Source organism: Gasterosteus aculeatus, chromosome 21 (genome assembly GCF_964276395.1).
Source record: "Gasterosteus aculeatus chromosome 21, fGasAcu3.hap1.1, whole genome shotgun sequence".
Lineage (NCBI taxonomy): Eukaryota > Metazoa > Chordata > Actinopteri > Perciformes > Gasterosteidae > Gasterosteus > Gasterosteus aculeatus.
The window spans coordinates 14685882-14705077 of NC_135708.1; the positions used below are offsets into that span (position 1 = coordinate 14685882).

At 45.1% G+C, this 19196-nt stretch overlaps 1 protein-coding gene across 6 annotated transcripts in view; it reads left to right on the forward strand.

Annotated features, from left to right (window-relative positions):
* Positions 1–19196, forward strand: part of sema5a (sema domain, seven thrombospondin repeats (type 1 and type 1-like), transmembrane domain (TM) and short cytoplasmic domain, (semaphorin) 5A) — a 92785-nt gene that overhangs the window by 40654 nt on the left and 32935 nt on the right. For all 6 annotated transcript variants that reach the window (XM_040167027.2, XM_040167025.2, XM_078096557.1 and 3 more), the window contains exons 5-11: positions 2338–2400; positions 4796–4894; positions 7993–8206; positions 9293–9578; positions 11438–11573; positions 15347–15551; positions 18751–18958. In XM_040167027.2, the coding sequence (XP_040022961.2) occupies positions 2338–2400; positions 4796–4894; positions 7993–8206; positions 9293–9578; positions 11438–11573; positions 15347–15551; positions 18751–18958 (1211 nt within the window). The remainder of the gene's footprint in view (positions 1–2337; positions 2401–4795; positions 4895–7992; positions 8207–9292; positions 9579–11437; positions 11574–15346; positions 15552–18750; positions 18959–19196) is intronic.

Genomic DNA, 19196 nt, shown 5'->3' on the forward strand with positions numbered 1-19196 from the left:
ATGTTGCGCACTATCGTCATGTATATCAAATAGCTGATGAAAAAATAGATTTCTGCACCACCACACAATCTCACGTATTCATGAAATCAAATCAATCACCACGAGTCAATATGCAACTCTCAGCAAGTGTGTGTGTGTGTGTGTGTGTGTGTGTGTGTGGAGCTACAATCCCCTGTAGCTTCTCTGCCACACAGGCAGAGACCACTAATCAGAGGATCTGATCTCCTCCTGTCCGCATGTTGACATGGCCTTGGACAAGATAGTGAAACCCAAATAGCTCCCGACGGCTGGCTGTGCCGTTGGTGTGTAACTAAGCAACGGTTTGGATGGGTAGTTGGTCAGCTTGTCGGCTCGTGTTGCCATCAGTGTGTGTGTGTGACCACGTGACTGTTGACAGCAATGTGGTTACAAGATTAAAAAGGTTCTATTGTAGTAAAGTCCATTTTACGTTTAAATGTTGAAGCCGCTCGCCCACCGAGCAGCAGCCCAAACGAATTCAAAGCCTTTGACAGGAATCGGTACACAGCTCAAAATATGCCGCTTCACAAGAGAACACGTCATATTAAAGTGGAAGATGAATACTGTTTAATACTAGAAATGACCTGAAACACTGTTTCAGGTGATGATAAATCACATTCTCGCCCCGTAATGATAACATCAACCCCCCCCCCCCCCCCCTCCCCACACACACACACACACACTCCCGCCCCCTCCATCAATGTAATCTCAAGTTGTAATTTTGCGTTGCGTTGTGATTGATTTTCACCGTGAGCGTGAGTGAGTGAGTGAGGTCTCAGGCCATTAACAGGTCCATCCCCCCCACGTCTCCCCCCCCCCCCGTCCCCTCCCCCGGCGATCTGTGAAAGCGCTTTTCAGGCCCTTCCCTCAATTCAGCTGGGACACGCTGGGACTGCTGTGTGCGCAGACTGTGCGCAGACTGTGCTGCTTGTGCCGATATGTGTGGTTTGTGTGTGTGTGTGTGTGTGTGTGTGTTGTCTGCGCAGCCCCAGAATAGCCGGCTTTTGGCCTGGAATGTGAACCCGCCAAACGCGCACACGCCCACAGAGAAGCTCACCAGCTCACATTAATACTCCATATCTTATCCTCCCTGAATAGCCGCCCGCCCCCCCCCCGTCCCCCCCGTCTCCCCCTTCAGCTCTCTTCCTCTGGCTAAGCTCCCTCCTTTTACTGCCTATGTGTGCGTTTATGTGTCAGTCTGCACACACGGGCCGGGTGGCTCCGCTCCTCCCAGAAGGCGAAAGCAAAAGCCTCGTCATAAAACACACACACAGGAAGCTCGAAGAGGAAATTAAATAAGTCTTCCTCAGAGCTGAGAGGGGGGGGGCTCAGCTTTTGTTTTTCCCTTCTTTTTTTTTTTCCGGCACAGAAGCGTCCTGATGCCAAGGACAAATCTAATATTCTCCAATATGTTAGCGATATTTACTATACTCCCACAGGGAGTGAGGGCCTCGCTCCCTTTGCTAACAGCCAGGTAATAACGGCTGGAAACTCTGGTCCACGTGGCCCAAAGAAGCGGCTGGTTCCGGGGCCAACACACATTACATGAATAGAGAACTTTTATCACTAAGAACTTCCCTCCCTAGAGATGATGCTGAAATTAAACGGTAGAAATTGGAGCACGCTGGTGTCTGGACGCGTTGAGGTTTTATCTCCTCATTCCTTTCTTTCCTGTAGTAAAATGGAAAAAAGGCGGCCCGCTGTTTCTTCCTCACATGTAAATCACGTCGACATCCTACTCTGGGGGACACGCGTGTTACGCCTCGAAGACGGGTTTTTTTTTTTTTTTTTTGTTCCCTTTCGCATTAATCAAATCCGGGCATCGGGCTCTGGCGCAACCTTGTCGCTCCTTTCTCGAGGTATCTGCCGGCTATGCACCTTAATTGGATTCTGTGTATTTAACCTGGTTTACAAACTCGGATGTGCTGTAGTTCTGTGTTTGCGGGTGTCTATGTTTGGGATTTGAGAGCACAGTGATGTCAAAGTCCCTCCATGTTAGCTCGTGCTTTAATCCATACCTCCTACTCAAGACAAAAGAACAATCAGCGGCCAGAGATCGATGCTTCACAAGCGCACGACACAGAACACGGCCTTCCGTTACTTTTGTGACTGTGTTTCATGGTTTTTTTTGTCCTTTTTATTGCTTATCATCAGCAGATATTGCATTGATGGAATGGTGGAGAGATACACATTGTTTTTCTTTGGATTTGAGTGGTTTATTAAAGTGGTTCGTGGTGACATTGCACCAAATGCGTCTGATGCTTGAGTCTGCTGGATGGTTTATTTTGAGCCTAATGCTGCTTTTCTGTCTCTCCGCAGGAGGCTGAGTGGCATTGCGATGAGTTCACCAAGGGAGCCTGCTTCAGCCGTGGAAAATCCGAGGTGAGTTTGAGTGAGCTTTTAAAATGTCACACTGTTATATTGTTTCACCTGACACACACATGAGGAAAAACAAGTTATATTGTAAAAAAAATGTCTCGTCCCCTGTAAAAGTACACGTCAGAATTAGCTCCATGTTTGCGACTTTGCAGCTAATGAAATCTATTAGTTTTAATAAAGACAATTATAGGGGTATTCAAGTGTTTCATTATCTTATTAAGTTTGTTGGTGTGTGAAGGACAAAAAGCCTCAATCATAAACATCCTACAATACAACTAAAAAAAATCAATTGTTTTGTTTCTCCCACAAACAAAATGGCTCACAGACATTAAATCCTGCAGTGGTAGTGCAGGTGTCTACAAACATGTCAGCATGTTAGAATAGATTAAATTAGCTCGAGACCACATCAAATCAATTGAATGTCAAGTGAAGATGACACATTTTAGTAAACTGAAAGCAATGTGGAGCTCGTAATACAGCTTTTAAATACAGACTCCCTGGGAATCCCTGCTTTGAATCAAAGATCACCCTCAAAAAGGATCTAAATCAACTTGTTGTGACGTAAAAAAAACTTTCCAAACCAGCGGCACACTCCTATTTATAGGCCTTCTAAAGGGAGTTCCTTTGTTGTTTTTTTTGTAGTTTAGTTCAGTGCAGATGTGTGTGTTTTTGTATGTGGTCAGCTGGCAAACTGTTGTCTACCAAGGGTGTTGTCACCCTTGACTTGTAGGTGAACTGGCCGGGCCCCGATCCCTGTATGTTTGTGCACCGCTGTGTATTTATGCTACTGTGAAAGGTGGTTAGGGGCCCATAATAACCGTGCACGGGCCGGCCAGCGCATGAGATAGCTGCGAATTACAGACCCAAGCTACCTCGGCCCCTTGGAAGTCACTGCTGTCGCCAGGAGTCAAATTGTTTTGCTCACTGCTCCCCTCTGAGACGTCAGGTCATGTGATGCACACCGAGAATAGCATTAAAAGACGCCTTTTTTTGAGGCAGTTGACAGGGGGGGCCGATGGTTTATTACCTAGCTCAGCGTGCAGCAGTATAGCATCGCTTAAGTTGTTATACAGACACCGTTCCTGTGCTCTGAATGAATTTACAAGTCGTTGTTGGGTTTTTTTTCCCCCCCTAATGCACGCGTCCGCTCTTCTCTCGTGTGTTTGATTTATTTCCACCGGGAGAAGAAAGGAGAGTTAAATTGACTTGACGGGGCTTGATTGCAGCTGCAATTTTGTTTTATAATGCAAGAGCCGAGCACAACAGCCTCCGCGTTACAGTACAGACGTGGAACATTTGTCACAAAGGTTTTTGTAAACAAGCCGAGGCTGTTAGGCAAATATTAGATATGCGGTTGTTTACCGCGGAAAGAAACTGCAGGGGAAGAATTTAATCACGCAGACGCCCCACGAACCAACCTCACTCCTGCACCAACGCGCACATATATAGGACACAATGAACTGCACAATCAGCACGGGTATGTAACCGTACCTAACATGTTTTACTACACACACACACTGTTTTCAAAAGGCACACACATCAATGCGTGCACACCAGGGAAGAGTTGTTTTATGAGTCAACCTTCATCTTGATGGAGGGGGGGGGGGGGGGGGGGGTAAAGGCCCACCCCTTCCTTTCTCCCGCCATCTCTCCAAAGGGTGCCCTCCACTAGTACAAAGCAGGAGGAGGGTGGTGTAGCCCCTGGGAACCTCGAGTGGCTCGGACAGAAGCCAATTTACAGGGTTTTAAATGTTCCAAATCCAATAAATTTATTACATGGTTCTGGGACCCCGAAAAAAGAAAAAAAAATCAAATAAACGTCGCTCTCTGTCATGAATACTGACAAGCTGTTGTTTTCCATGATTGAAATCCCCAGTAAACCTGCATGAAAGCCCCGTGGCGATGTTGTAAGTTCATGGCATTCAGTGGCAATTCATCACTCCGTCAATCATTCAGCACTTCTGCACCGCTTTATTTGTCGCATACTTTAAACGGAGCGCTGAGCGGTTTGCTGGAAGCTCGGGCCAAAACCTCAGCGGAGGAGCGAGCCACCAGAAGAGAAAAACTAAAGGGCATAAGAGGCCGCTCCTTCTTTTCACTTTTTGGACCGCTTGAACAAAGCGGGGAGGCAGTTTTCTAAACTAACCCCGAGTGGTCCTCTCTCATGCCTGCTGCTTTTATTCGCTCTCCACCTCTCAACAAATGTTGTTCCCCGTTGCACTAAGATGTGACGCGCCTCAGCCTTGATTTGACTCTCGTCGGGCTCGGCCACGTTTTTCCAGCGGCCCTCCCGCAGTCGCAGGTGTTTTTCTCCTTCATTTGGCGTAACGTGTGCTTTTGTTTTCTCTCCCTTAATGCTGCTGCCCGTCGATGGATAAATGACGATGTCTTTCCACAGGAGGAGTGCCAGAACTACATCAGGGTGCTGCTGGTGAACGGGAACAGGCTGTTCACCTGTGGAACCAACGCCTTCACCCCCATTTGCACCAACCGGACGGTACGAACAACAGCAGCGTTTCCCTTTCACTCACATTTAGAGTTGCTATTTTCCACAAAATAAAAGGTGGTATTTCTCTGGTCAAACAATCCTAGTTTTTTGCCGTCATATTTGGAATGAAGGGTTTGTTAACAAATAATGTATGGTAGTTAGACAGATTATCCTGAAAAACACGTTTTATTTTACTGACTTGATTTCTCATGTCTACTTGTGCTGCTCTTATATAAACCGCCACCACTATCCTATTATTTTAAATTGATGCGGCCTCAACGGTGGCTGTTTAGCGACGTGAAGGACTGAGGAAAAAGGATTTCAGCATTGAGTGGAAGTGGCCGCTCGCGCTGGACGAACTAAATTAGAAAGTCAGAAAGGAACAAGCGTTCCCGCTAACAAGGCTAACCGAACACCACGGCCACCCTGACTAATATAACTGTCAGTGACGTGTCCCTCGCTTTAAGCAATTAACAGCCCCCCCATCAGCGCGGTGCAAGATTGAAGGTGACAGCAGCCATGGTGGCGATTTTCTTTTTTCTATTATAAGCCGCATTTGTTTGTCAGTCACACGTAACAGCCCCAAGAAATAAATCTGGTCATTAGCCTTCAATAGCAATATGATAGTGATATTTCAACCAGGGAGAAGCTTGATCATTTTTGCAGAGATAAATTGAGGTGTTCTTGATCAAACTGACAATGTGAGATGGAAAAAGCCAAGGTTGATCGACAAATTGAATCAAGACGCGACGTTGTTGTGAGCTTGACACCAAAAGGATTTAATGCAGTGGGACTGTTCTCGCTTCCTCTAGTGCGCCGTCAGGTGTGCAGACTAATTACACAATGAATCTCATTTAGTTTGGTTATTTAAAAAGTCTTATTTCCTCAAAATTGTTAAACATCATAATCAAAATATTGCTTTGAGCTCATTACTCACAATAATACATCCTGGTCTCTTCTTTGCGGCTGTGCCCTTCTTCGTGAGTCATTGCCGTTACTTACATTAACTCTATTTTATCTATATAAATAGTTTTTTTGCTCACTGAAGTTCAGTAGAGGCCGCCATCTAAAATGTTAGAACATATGGAATGCGTCCGCTTTGAGAGGAGGAAGCTGCCGCAGTTTTTGTTTTGGATCCAAAAAGCACCGAACCAAAAAGGTCACGGGCTCATAATTTACTGTTTACCGCTGTGAAAGTACATATAGTTGAAATGTCATGACATTATTATAGCAGTATTTCATCGGGGGCTGTCGTACTTATACAACGAACGTTGTTAATGTGAAACACAGATCGTTCGTCAGCCGTGATGGATGGACAGGTGAGCAGCAGAGGATGTTAGTTTAATAAATGTACGGCTCTCATGTCTAAATGTTTGATATGAAGCTACATAATTCATAATAATATGGGACACCTTTGCTCAGGTTGGGATCGTCTTCCTACGCCAGTAGAAAAAAAAATAATTTATGGATGCCTGACAAGAATATAATTCAAAAGAGATTACTTCTCCCCACAAAGGACACAAGAGAGCAGGAAATGAGTCAATCATATGTTAAATATGTGTTTACTCAGCTCAAATAGAGAGACGTTGATCTAAATAAATATTTGAAAACAATTCAGAATGTCTTAAAGCATTACTGCATTATATTCAGTAAGGCTTCAGTAAGGCGTTTTCATGAATAAAGATATTTCTGTGATTGATTAATGCAAAAAAATCCACACAAAGCAGGAAACTAAGATGTCCTAAAGTAGGTCCTCTAGACCAGCTACTTTTTTATGAGGGATTTCTTGTCATACAGTGGCTGGTTGAACAATTCTCTCGACAATCACAGTAGCCTCCGAGTAGCACCGCGGGACCCAACTGGCTTCCACGTCCGCCGTGAGACGTCTCCGTCCAAAACGTCTCAGAGGGAGTCAAAGTCTCCTCAGTGTTCCTCTCACACAGCTGCACCACAGAGACGACCACTTCCTCAAAAGGCGAAGGAAGCAGTCTTTCTATTCGTCACTCCGCCTCTTTTGTGTTTCAAAAATCACCCAGTTGACCTTAAAGCATCTCTTCCGAGGGACGCTTTCATCTCGGGCCGGCGGAGCCCACACAGGGATGCTCTGTTTTGCTGAGGCTCGGGTGGAGCAGAAGGTGGCGGGGAGGGTTAACCGAACCCTCCATCCAAATCCACCGGGCTCCAGGAAATTGGCTAAAGAAGTTGCCCCCCCCACCCCCCGCCCGCCCACCCAATACTTGTGCAAATGGCATCTGGCCTCCTGTGTAGAAGGGTTGTCTAATGGGGAATTAGTCAAAAGACGAAAGATTGACGAAAGATTGACGATGATTTCAGCGAGCAACCGCAATTGCAAATGAAGTTTTCATGATCACTCGCTGATTTTAAGACCTGAGATTAGGGCAATCTTTTTCACTCATACATTTTTCCTGGTTCCTAGAATATATAATTGCAGAATATATATTCCTAGAATATATCCTAGGAACTAGTGCAGTGTGCCAGGAAAGTCTTTTTAGAGTTGGATTTGGCCTCATGTTAAGGCCACTTTTGGACAAGGAGGCTTCTCAAAATGTGGTTAAATAATGTTATAAACAGACAAACAGCTGTTTGGCCCGTAGAGACGCTAAGAAAACGCTGCAGCTGGCCAAGAGTAACTTGCCCCTGCTTCTTAACGTTGCACTGAAGGCAGCTGCCGTGTTGATGATGATTCTCTCCTGTATTTTCTGATTATATTTTGCTGCATCTGAAGGTTTTGCTGATATATATTGTCGCGTGTGTTTTGCGGTAGACTAAACAAAACATAATGAGGAGTATTTGTTTCATTTTTATTTACGTCCGTCTGCAGCATTTGCATATTGGAAAGAACAAACAACATTACCACACCTCTCTTAGTTTGTATTTAAATGTTGCACTTTGATAGTCTGTCCTGTATTTTTAAGCAGTATTTTTTCTGCAATGATCCAATATTTAGAAGTTATTATTCCTGTTCCTTTAACTCAAAGGATACTCCTTTTAAAATATGCACATGTGTTTAAACCTTTTCGCCCCCCCCCCCTCTCCCCCCTTACATCCTTACATCAACCTCTTCTTTTTTTTCCCCTGTGCTTCAGCTGACAAACTTGACAGAGATTCACGATCAGATCAGCGGGATGGCTCGGTGTCCTTACAACCCCCTCCACAATTCCACCGCCCTCATCACCTCCAGCGGGGAGCTTTACGCCGCCACGGCCATGGACTTCTCTGGGCGGGACCCCGCCATCTACCGCAGCCTGGGGGGTCTGCCTCCTCTGCGCACCGCCCAATACAACTCCAAGTGGCTCAACGGTAAGGGGTTCAGATATAATAGAGGCGTTGTAGACATGGAGAAGCGTGGTTGATGCTTATCTACCACAGAGTATCTAGTCTCTGGTGGAATATAGCAAATACTGGAGAAAAAAAAAGAAGATGTTCAATTCAAATTGCTCTTTTTCATTTCATCAGCAAAATTGATTACTGGTAGTTGCTAAGCACCTCTTTATATTTATCTCAACCTTTCTTTGAGGCGCATGAGAAAGTGGAATTGTCTGAAATCAATGCATCTTTCCCTAAAAGTTCGGGCGCACTTCAAGCACAAACCTCCCGAGTGCTGATTGGAGAACATCAGACAGCTTAAGGGGTCCGGCCTACAGAGGAGTGGGTCAATCCGTATCTTGTCAGCAAGTGACTTTTATCTGATTCACATTTAAACTAAATTGAAAAAATAAATTAAACGCCACCACCTACATTGCTTTACAGCAACCTTCTGGGAAAAAAAGGTTTAATAACTAATTTTATGGGGAATTGATTTCTTTTCCCCTCTGTCTCCCCGTGCGCTGCCCTCCAAAAGGTGCAGGGAAGAGGAGGTGGGGGAGGGGGGGGAGAAGACACTTTCATTTAACAGTGGATTAAATCACTGTCAGCGGGAATAAAGTATGCGGATTCGATCCAATAATGTCATACATAAAAATGAACGCCGTAGCTGTAACAGTGTCGTGGAGGTCGCGTGTTTCAGACAGGTTGAAAGCTATTACGTTACACCTGTTTTGGTCCTTTCTCATCCTGACCTTTGGGCTTAGGAAGTGAAAAATGAGTTTTCTTATTGCAACACAGCGCCATTAATAACATGGCCCGTGGTTATTAATCCTGATCACCTGCTGCTGTGTGGGCCGAGCAAACCCCCGCGAGTCAATCGGTCATAACACAGCCGCTCTCCCACTCACTCTTTCTCCCACCGCCTTAAATATTATCCTTCTTTCTGTGTTTCTTCTTCCTCTCTCTGCACTGCGTCCATCTTTCGGAAGCTCCCTTCATTTGTTTAAAACGTTTGTTTGTTTTTTCTCTTTCTTTCTCCCACTCATTTTTCTCGTCTCTTTCCCACTTCTCCTTCGGCAGAACCAAACTTCGTCTCCTCCTACGACATCAGCAACTTCACCTACTTCTTCTTCCGGGAAAACGCGGTGGAGCACGACTGCGGCCGGACGGTGTTCTCCCGCGCCGGGCGCGTTTGCAAGAACGACATCGGCGGCCGCTTCCTCCTTGAAGACACGTGGACCACCTTCATGAAGGCCAGGCTGAACTGCTCCCGCCCGGGCGAAATACCCTTCAACTACAACGAGCTGCAGGGGACCTTTTACCTGCCCGAGCTGGAGCTGCTCTACGGCATTTTCACCACCAACGTGTGAGTGAGAGGAGATTTTACAGAAGAGTCAATGACCATAATTACCGCTCGCTCTCGTCATTATATGCCGACAAAATGTATGACAAGCCACAACTGACTGTTAGCATGACCTGGGAGCTTCTTGAGTTCATTGAGTCCGCAGTAATGATTGTGACATTCATCTCAGCGAGAGGAGGACAGCAGAGGCTTTTCCTTTATTATTTATTTCCATTGCATTGAGCCGAAGTGTTTTATCCGAGGCGACGGACATTAAGTGCATCCAACCGTGAGGGTACAGACCCAGAACAAGTAGTATCAAGAGGGTGCAATTTCTTTAAGAAAGATAAACCACAAAGTGCTATAAGTAATTGCAATGTAAGTGCTACTAAAGTGCTACCTATTCGAGGTATAGTTGGAAGAGGTGCGTTTTTAGTTTGTTGCGTAAAGCATATTGATTTCTTGCTGTCCTGATGGCATCTGGCAAACAGTTGTGTGATACTGACTGAACCCAGCAGGTTTTATTAGCTATAGATGGACAGCAGATTAAGCTATTGCATACAGAAATGTTTATTTTGTTGATCAATTTGTTCAAGGTTTTATTGTGGTTTGCGTACAATTTTTATTTAAAGAAATTCAGTCGTCGCAAATAATCAGTTAAAATCAATTATCAAGTTATTCGCTTCATACTTTTAAAAAGGTTTAAGTCCGTTAAAGTTATTTTGCACCGTCACCCCGGTTCTGCTGGTGTATTTGAAAGTCTGTATTATTTGCAAACCGAAGTGAGATCCAGCAAGCGGATATCAGATAAAATGGCAATTTAAATCATCTCATCTTCCCCTCATTCTTCGTTGTTTTATTGCACCGGCAGAATAGCTCCATGTATAATTCACAGTGTTTTTGGCATCACATTGTCAATTTTTGAAAACAAACCCACTTTGACTGCATTAGCTTGGCATGTGACCCTCTTTGTAGCGCGCAGAATGATCATATAAAATGGAGTGATGTGACATGTAGAATTGACAGGGCCAAGTGCATCTTAAATATCATTTTCAGTTGAGTTATCCTTGTATAAACACTCAAACCAGTTCCAAGGATTCCTTGTTCCAATACCATCTGACAAATAAATCCCATAAAAGAGGCGAATTATCACGTATTAGAGTGTGTACTGTATCGTGCACAGAGGCTGGGAGGCATCCATGGATGAAAAGTATTATTTTCCTCACCCTTTAATCTTTTTGTTGCTCCATCTTTTTTTTTTTATTATCATTTTTTCTCTACAATACTTTCTCATACACACACGCACACACACACCGACCATTACTACTGTAAAAGCTGAGTAATCTATTCTTTATGGTCAATGCCTTCACATTGCCGAAAAAGAAGTCTTTTGAAGGGTATTGGAAACATTCCCCCCTGCAGGCACCGGATCTAATGAACAGCCGCACAGCATTATAATTCACATCGCCCAAGTCACTCCGTCTAAGTTGAAAGTTAATACTCCCATTCTTTACTCTCTCTTCGGAGAGCAGAGACCGGTACATGTTTAAACTGACAGCTTGAAAAGTCAAAGCTGTATTTCAGGCCCCAGATCTGTACAGTTAATCGAGACAGCTTAATTGTGTCCTCTGGCTGGATTTATAATCCAATAATGGCGATCATTTACGCCGGAGTCTGCGTCCGTCTGTCCTGTGTTTGATTGGTATTGTCGGCCGGGAGAAATAAAAACATCGCCGGGTCAGAATCACACATTTTGCACCAACAGCCTCTGTACAGAGTCCTCTATGGTGTCCTTTTTTAAAATGTTTAATCCAATACTTTCTCCTTCACTCATCCATCATTTCGCCCCCCGCCCTCTTTTTTCCCCCATTCCCGACATTAAGGAACAGCATCGCTGCATCTGCGGTGTGTGCCTTCAACCTCAGTGCCATCTCCCAGGTTTTCAACGGGCCCTTCAAGTACCAGGAGAACTCTAGGTCCGCGTGGCTGCCCTACCCCAACCCCAACCCGGACTTTCAGGTGACAAAGCTCCACGCAACAGCCCCAAATAGACTACACACATCTATTTAGCAGATATTTCAGTCTGTGAGTGTGAAGCTGATGCTTGACGATCACCCAATCATGCTCGAGACCCGACACAATGCTGGACAGGCCAAATAGTATTTGTGGCTACGCGTGCGTGTGTGTGTGTGTGTGTGTGTACGTGTACCTCATTAATTTCCTCTCTCGTTGAATCATCTCTCTCTTTACTCCTGGAGTGACACACTACGACTGCTCGTTTTTACAACGGTACAATCATCCCCTTTTTCGCTGAGTTTCATAGCCTTGTTCTATAAATACGCTGTCCTTGATTTGCACGAGTGGAACTTTTATGTTTATTCCCTGTCCCGGGAAAACGTATGCCGATTTTAGGCGCGCCGCACGCTCTACGCCGATGATTCCGGGGGAAGGTTTTATTAGCCGAAGTGCCTCTCAGTTGCAGCGGGCTCAGCAGATAGCGAGGGCGCTAATCCACGCCGCTCTGCGTGAGGGATTGAGTTCCCTCTGAGGTCTGGCTGCCAACGCGTGACACGCGCCTGGCTTCCACACATTTCCCATCACGGGCCCTCGATCGTGTTTCCGTCAAGCCAGCAGCTGCGTGAGCGTTTGCGACGGCCCGCTATCGAGGAGTCTCACACACATTATCTATAACGACATGCTCATGCAGAAGAAAAAAAAAGCGGATGAAGTGTTCATGCAGCAAATGCAAGCTGTGGCAGTTTTCTTCTGCCTGCCGTTATATATCAATACGTTTTAAATTCACCTACCGTCAAGGGAAACCAATTCCTTCCAGCTGGTAATATACTGTAGGTAAGATGCTTCTGTATCCCATAGGCTTTTATGAGGCTGTTTTCCCCCCCACGGATGAAACAGCATCAGTTCTTCTGCTCCATCCTCATCTTTCCATTTAGGCTCGGGCACAATAGCTGCTCCTCACCACTGGACCGATGCGCACTTTATCTAGGTTTCTGTGACATCTTCATCAAGCATTTGTCAATGTTGGAGGATTAGATTTACGAGCGCAAGATTTACGGCCTGCACGTTTTGTTTTTTTCCGCAGCCCTTTGTGCAACACGCCTACAATCATGCCACACACACCTAAGGCAGACAAGCACCTATAAAAGCCAACGACCGAGCACACATCTATTCTACAGAAACACGCTCCCAAAGATGGATTGTTGTTGATTGCTGCCAAAGAGGGATAATTATCACACTGTGAACGCATCACTCAACACACACACACATACAGACACTGGTCATTGATTGAGAGCTTAATTCCCCATCTGTCTGCAGAGAAAATCCCCCCATTTATTTGCAGATTGATCCTGGTTGGTTTATTCAGCCTGTGAGTCATGTTCGTTGGCCGTTGGGAGCTGATACTGTCCCAGTGTTGTGTAGGTTCTACTGTACAAACACATTCATTGTTAAGCTCCTTGTGTAGAAAGATACGGTAAATGCGACACCTTCTGCGTGGATGTCCAATCAGTGTTGGTGGTGAATGTCACGGCAGCGCGATGCATCGCACGCAAGCTTCCGTTTCCGACGTTGCCTCTGAGCGCCGAGCTCCACGTGCACCAACTTTCATCTCCGCTGTGCATCCACTTGACGCTAAAATGAAACTCAGATCGCTCTCTCTCTCTCTCTCTCTCTCTCTCTCTCGTCCGATCGCACCTCATTGCTCTCTCTCCGGTCATATAATCCCTGCTGGAGGGTCCGGCCTCTCTCCACTGCATTTCTTCGTCCATAAACTCTGGCTTGAATAATGTGGCTGGATATCCAAGTCAGGCAAAACACTGTCAAATGCATTCTCGTCCGCAACACCCTCTGCGCGCATATTGAATCAAACAAGGTATAGTGGCTTTTTCTTGGAGCGGCACGGATGCCCCCCCCCCCTCGGCCTGCCTGAGAAATCCAAGCTGAAATTGGCTGCCTGTAATCCCGACTTGCATCCAGCTACGTTACCGTCAAGTCATCCGCCCGAGCTGGATGTGGGAAGTGAAAAGAACATTAGATTCTGCAGCTGCGAAATCCGATTTCTGAGTTAATACGGCACACAGTTTATTGATTAAATAGACTACTTTTACCATCGACCAAATGCTGTCAAATGTTTTGCTATCAGATATTTTAAGTGAACCCGAAATAAGAAGTGTCAGTTTTTCTTGGTTTACTTTTAGCTTAACATGAATATTTAGGGACAAAACTGATCAGCTTTTATAATCAGATCCTGCGTGATGGAATATTTAATGATCTATTAAGCGTGCACTCACCACGATCCCGGCCGCTGAGCGTTGGACGGGCCCTCGGCCAAATGATAGTTCCGTCCCTCACCTTGGCCGCGCCGAAGGAAATCACCACATCCGTCTCTCTGTACATTCGCGGGTGTCGTAGACCCTCACTGGTCACGTGCAAGGACGAACCACTGAAGGAAACCTTAGACATATGTTATTACACAGCCCTCGCCACAGACACACTACACGTTTTTAGAAGAAGAAGCACACAAAGCAGCACATACACATTTCCCCGTCCTTCAGGGCTTTTGATTTCCCAACCCCTGATGTGTCGAGGGACGCTGATCCGTTGCCTGTGCCGGGGAAGCCCGCCACGATTCTCATCCGTCAGCCCACGGAAGGCCGGGGATTGATTTCTATGAAGTGTCCGTGCCGATTCTACCGTGGCTAGTCAACAGGAAGCCATCGCCACCCAAGGTCCCGTCTCAGCTCGGTACAACGAGGCAGCGTGCGGTTTAGCCGGATGTGCATGTGCAAATCTATAAAAAAAACAAAAACTGTACCAGTCATTTTGGGTCAGCGTAATTGTAGAGCAGGGCTTATTTTGGTTTTCTCTTCTCCGTTCCGTGGACCAGGACCATTCTTTGTGGACTGTGCCTTAATCTACAATGGTCCTGAACCCCTGAGAAGTGACCCTGCTCTGCCTCTGCTGGACTGGCGTTTGGCCTTGTTTAGCGCAGGGGAAAAAAGCACCAACTTTAAAAGCATGAATTTTGACAATGGACGGCATCAACGTGTTTGATTTATTTTAGTATCCTATTTACACATCATATATGTATAATTGGAGCAATATAAAAAATGACCCTTAATATTTGGTTCCCCTGAACACAAATACCATTTTTTTTTAAAGCATTTTTATAAACCTCCAGTATCACACAAGTAGAACTCTATATTGTAACATTTCATTTTAAATCCCATTTCCCTATTGAAATCATTTTAATAGATGTTATCAACAATCAACAATGAAATCTACCTATTAATATCAGATTCTTGTGCCTTCTTGTTTGCAGGAAGTCCTTTGTTTGAAGGAAATTGTAGATTTTTTTTTTCTGGAATATCATGAATTACAATAATGAACATCTGAAAATACTTTTTCTTTTAATATATCAGCTAAGAGGTTAAAATAAGAGTAATCCGAGTCATTACAATTGGTGGCAACAAACAAAACTCCTCATGCTTATGAGGAAAAATCGAATAAAAAGCTGCTCAGTCAAACATTCCTTCAGCTTTCTTCCATCAGCGTATTGACTTCAAAGCCTTGAGGTTGTGAGGATAGCAAACAATCACAACGGAGCCAAAATCAACTTTATAGCCCCGTCCATTTAATCATTCAATCCCTCTCTTTTCTCAGCTCTCGTGGTTCTGCTGGGCATAAAATGAACCAAATTAAGATGGCTGTTCATCCGAAAGAGCTTGAAGTCTTTATTACCGTAGTGAGTCCGCCATGTCCTTCTCTCTGCACAGTGTGGCACCATTGACTCCGGCTCCTACGTCAACCTGACTGAGAGAAACCTGCAGGACGCTCAGAAGTTTTTGCTGATGCATGAGGTGGTCCAACCCGTGGTTCCAGTGCCCTACTTCATGGAGGACAACGTTCGCTTCACCCATGTTGCAGTGGACGTGGTGCAGGGGAAAGACGTACTGTTTCACATCATATACCTGGCTACGGGTAAGTTTTGGGTGAATATTTGACTACATCGCGTTCGTATTTGTGTCTCTTTTGTCATATTTGTAGCATTTGCCGTCTGTGATGAGGGAGGGGGGGGTTGATGTCATATACGGCGGGGCAGAAATTGGGTCACGTGATGAGCAGTAAGAGTTTCTGCTCCTCGCTCACGGAGCCGTTGATTCCCGCCGAACCGCCCGCTGAAAGCCGCGCCAAGCCACCTGCTCCATAACGCGCCGCGCTCACTCGGATTTCACCCCGCTCGCCACTCTCCTCTCAGCTTTCTTCTGGAATGACTTTGTGAACGAGCTTGCAACGGCCGCTTTCCTTCAGAGAAATAGTACGGGTGACACGTACGCAAATGCATTCTGGGCCCGGGCTCGGCCATGCTTCGGGCCCAAGGGCTGAGTAAGTAGGTAGCGGGAGAGGGACAGAGAGAAAATGTGAAGCTCTGACTGAAAAAGGTCTGCTCTATACTCCTGTATGTATATGCCTACACAGTTATTTTCCCTGCTTGTTTGCCCTCCGCCCATATGATCAGGATTCGAACCTACACAGTTTTGGAGCAGCCGATTAGCATAGCATTTCTGTAAATTGAACCCTGCATTCTTACTCTGTTTTTCAAATAAAAACCATGGAATAATCGATCTTTACTTCTGAGGACGCTTGAAAATGTGTTTCTGACCAACGTGATCTCCAAAACCTGTTCGTAAAAATGTATATGAAAATCTTGAACATCCAAATTCGTAACAATACATACGAACTGGCGGTGGTTAACCACGCCGCTTGGGTGAACAACATGGCGGACCATGTTGGATTCTTGAGTGAACGTCTCTCCGCCATGCTGGATTTTTTGAGGGGGTTAGGGTTAGTATTCTATTCCTACAATTTAACATTGATTTCTCGTTAAAAATGCAACCATAACACGTTTATTTTACATCGTTAGACTTCACGAAGTGTGTTTAACGGGGTGCAGGTCCCCATTCACTTTGAATAGGGTGACGTCATCAGTTGCAGTCCGTATTTATTTAGTATGTATCAGTATATGATTTTCGTAAACATTTTTACGAACAGGTTTTGGAGACCAAAAGTTTGATCCCTCTTTCCTCCCAGATGTCCTCCACATGCACTGACACCACACACACTCATCACATCGCATGGAGCTGCCATGCAATCCCTCGCTGAGGTGTCGTTGTCACCGTGATAAAGCCGACAGCCATTTGACAAAAGGACTTAATTAATAACACACACGTAAAGCTCTCACTTTACCCTTCCTTGTTTCCCCTGTCTGAACTGCATGGTACCGCCTGCTTATCGGCAGACTGTTTGATCGTGCCGGTGTGACAGCGCGTGATGTTAGACTTGGCAAACTGCTGAAAACAGTATCAGCTCGACGCCAGCTACACACACACACGTTTGCCGTCTGCGCTGGATTATGATACAACACACAGTGTAGATTATATTCAGATGTACTGAACGTATTCTTTGTGCTAATACACCGGAGCCCCTCTGGGAAATGTCAACGTGATCTTCCTGTTGTTAGTCTGTGTTATTTTAGGATATCACACACACACAGAATCGCACGCACACACGTACACAAAGTGTTCCAGTTCACTGGCTCTATGTTTGGCATCTCCCTTTAAAAACTCCCCTCCCATTGTTTGCGCGGTGCTGTGATCAATGTAGCATCGGAGCAGAGCTGCCCACTCTGCAGGTTCCCCAGACACTAACCAGACGCTAATGAAAACATCTGAATCCCTGCCAAGGCCATTGGCCAGCGCACATACTGTACCTAATCACGGGCTATTATTAACGCTTAAAAGCACCCTGCTCATTGGGGCCATTTCGGAAAACCTAATAGCTCCAACCGAGGGTCCAAAGATGTCAAGGTGTAGGGTTATTTTATTCAAACATGTGGCTTGCAGCAAATTTAGCCTAGCTCGTTATTCGGCACTCATTAGCAACTCCTGCCCTGCGGCAACATTTTGTCTTGCAACATTAACAGATTTTCCATTATTAAATCCATTTTCTTGATGTTTCTGGTTTCTAACCAATTGTGAAGCTTTAAGTTAGTAAAGGTAAATGCCCCAGGAGAAAAACACTTAAATAAAAAACTTGTTTCTCGTTAGGGGTTAATAATTGAAAAGGTAATTACATGAAGGCTTAAAAGTGGAGAGGTAGAAAATGATTGATGAAAATGTATAGAGTAACTGTTGTATAGACGGTGCAATAGAACGTAATGTCACGCAAACCTCCAGATAACCTTTTCACAATGTCTTGGTGAGCATCAACATTATTTTCTTATCCTTATTTACTGTTAACACACATCTCTCCATAAGTCCGTCATAAAGGTGAAGCTTCATGGCTCTCACACCGCTTGTAAATAAAAAAAAATATTCAGAATGTGACTCAACAGCGGCTAACGTCATCCGGCTAGCTAAGTAAGCTTGCTCTCCTAGACCGAAGACCAAACTGAAATCCACCCTCCATTAAATGAAATAATCGGATTATGCAATGCAATGCAATTGTTAAAATAGTAATACATGAAATGGCAGTCACATTATTTTTGCGCGTCACTAAGCAATGCGTTACTGTGCTACACTGCTTTTGGGCAATGCTTGACTTTGAAACCCCATATTAGCGATTCACCCTTTTATCTTATGCATTACTGTGCACCTAATTACCTTTTTTCTTCACCCAGCAGATTGTATATGTGATTTTTTTTTTATGCTCTCCCAAAAGAAATTGCGCCCAACTTTATCTCCCAGGGCCTTTCCTTATATAAGATCAGGGTCATGACGCATTAACATTGCCATGGGTGTCCACACTGTGCACTCGCAGAACTACAAAGCGGTTTCCTCCCGTGTAACATCCCTTCAAAATAAGCCAGAAATCATGTATCAATGTGCCATATAGTACCAGTTCCCGGGGTTGCATAAACAATACTCCATTTTGGCGGCGTAACCGAGCTTGACAAAAAAAACGGTCTTATTTCAAAACCTCTGTTAGGATGATTGTTGTGAGTTCACATCGATCACCCGAGATGTATTTTTTGGTTGTTTTTCCCAAATTAAACTCGGTGCTCTTTTGACCGTTCCTCTCAGCTACTTTACTTTTTCTTGTGAGGATAAAAAGAAACGCCTCCCTCTTTGTGAACAACCCCCCCCATCCCCCCTTCTCTCTCTCTCTCTCTCTCTCCCAGATTACGGTACTATCAGAAAAGTGCTTTCCCCTCTCAATCAGTCCACGGGGAGCTGCCTGTTGGAGGAGATTGAGTTGTTCCCGCTCAGGAAGAGACAGCCGATCCGAAGCCTGCTGATCCTGCACAGCCGCAGTGAGCTTTATGTGGGTGTTAGGGACCAGGTCATCAAGATCCCGCTCAAGAGATGCCGTTACCACAAGAGCAGAGAGTGAGTAAATGCACAAACCGGCACCATTAATCACCACGGAAGCGGTCAAAAATGTGCAAATGTGTACCCAGCAAAGTTTTAAAGCCCCCACTTTCCATAAGATGCTCTTTATCTTAGAGAGCCAGGCCGGTTTGTTGGTCAGGGGCCCTGGCTGATATTTTAAACCCTTTTAAATCTGCTTCCGTTTGAACCACTGGAGGTGCCCACGGCTGGCCTCCATATGTCTGCCTCAATCTCT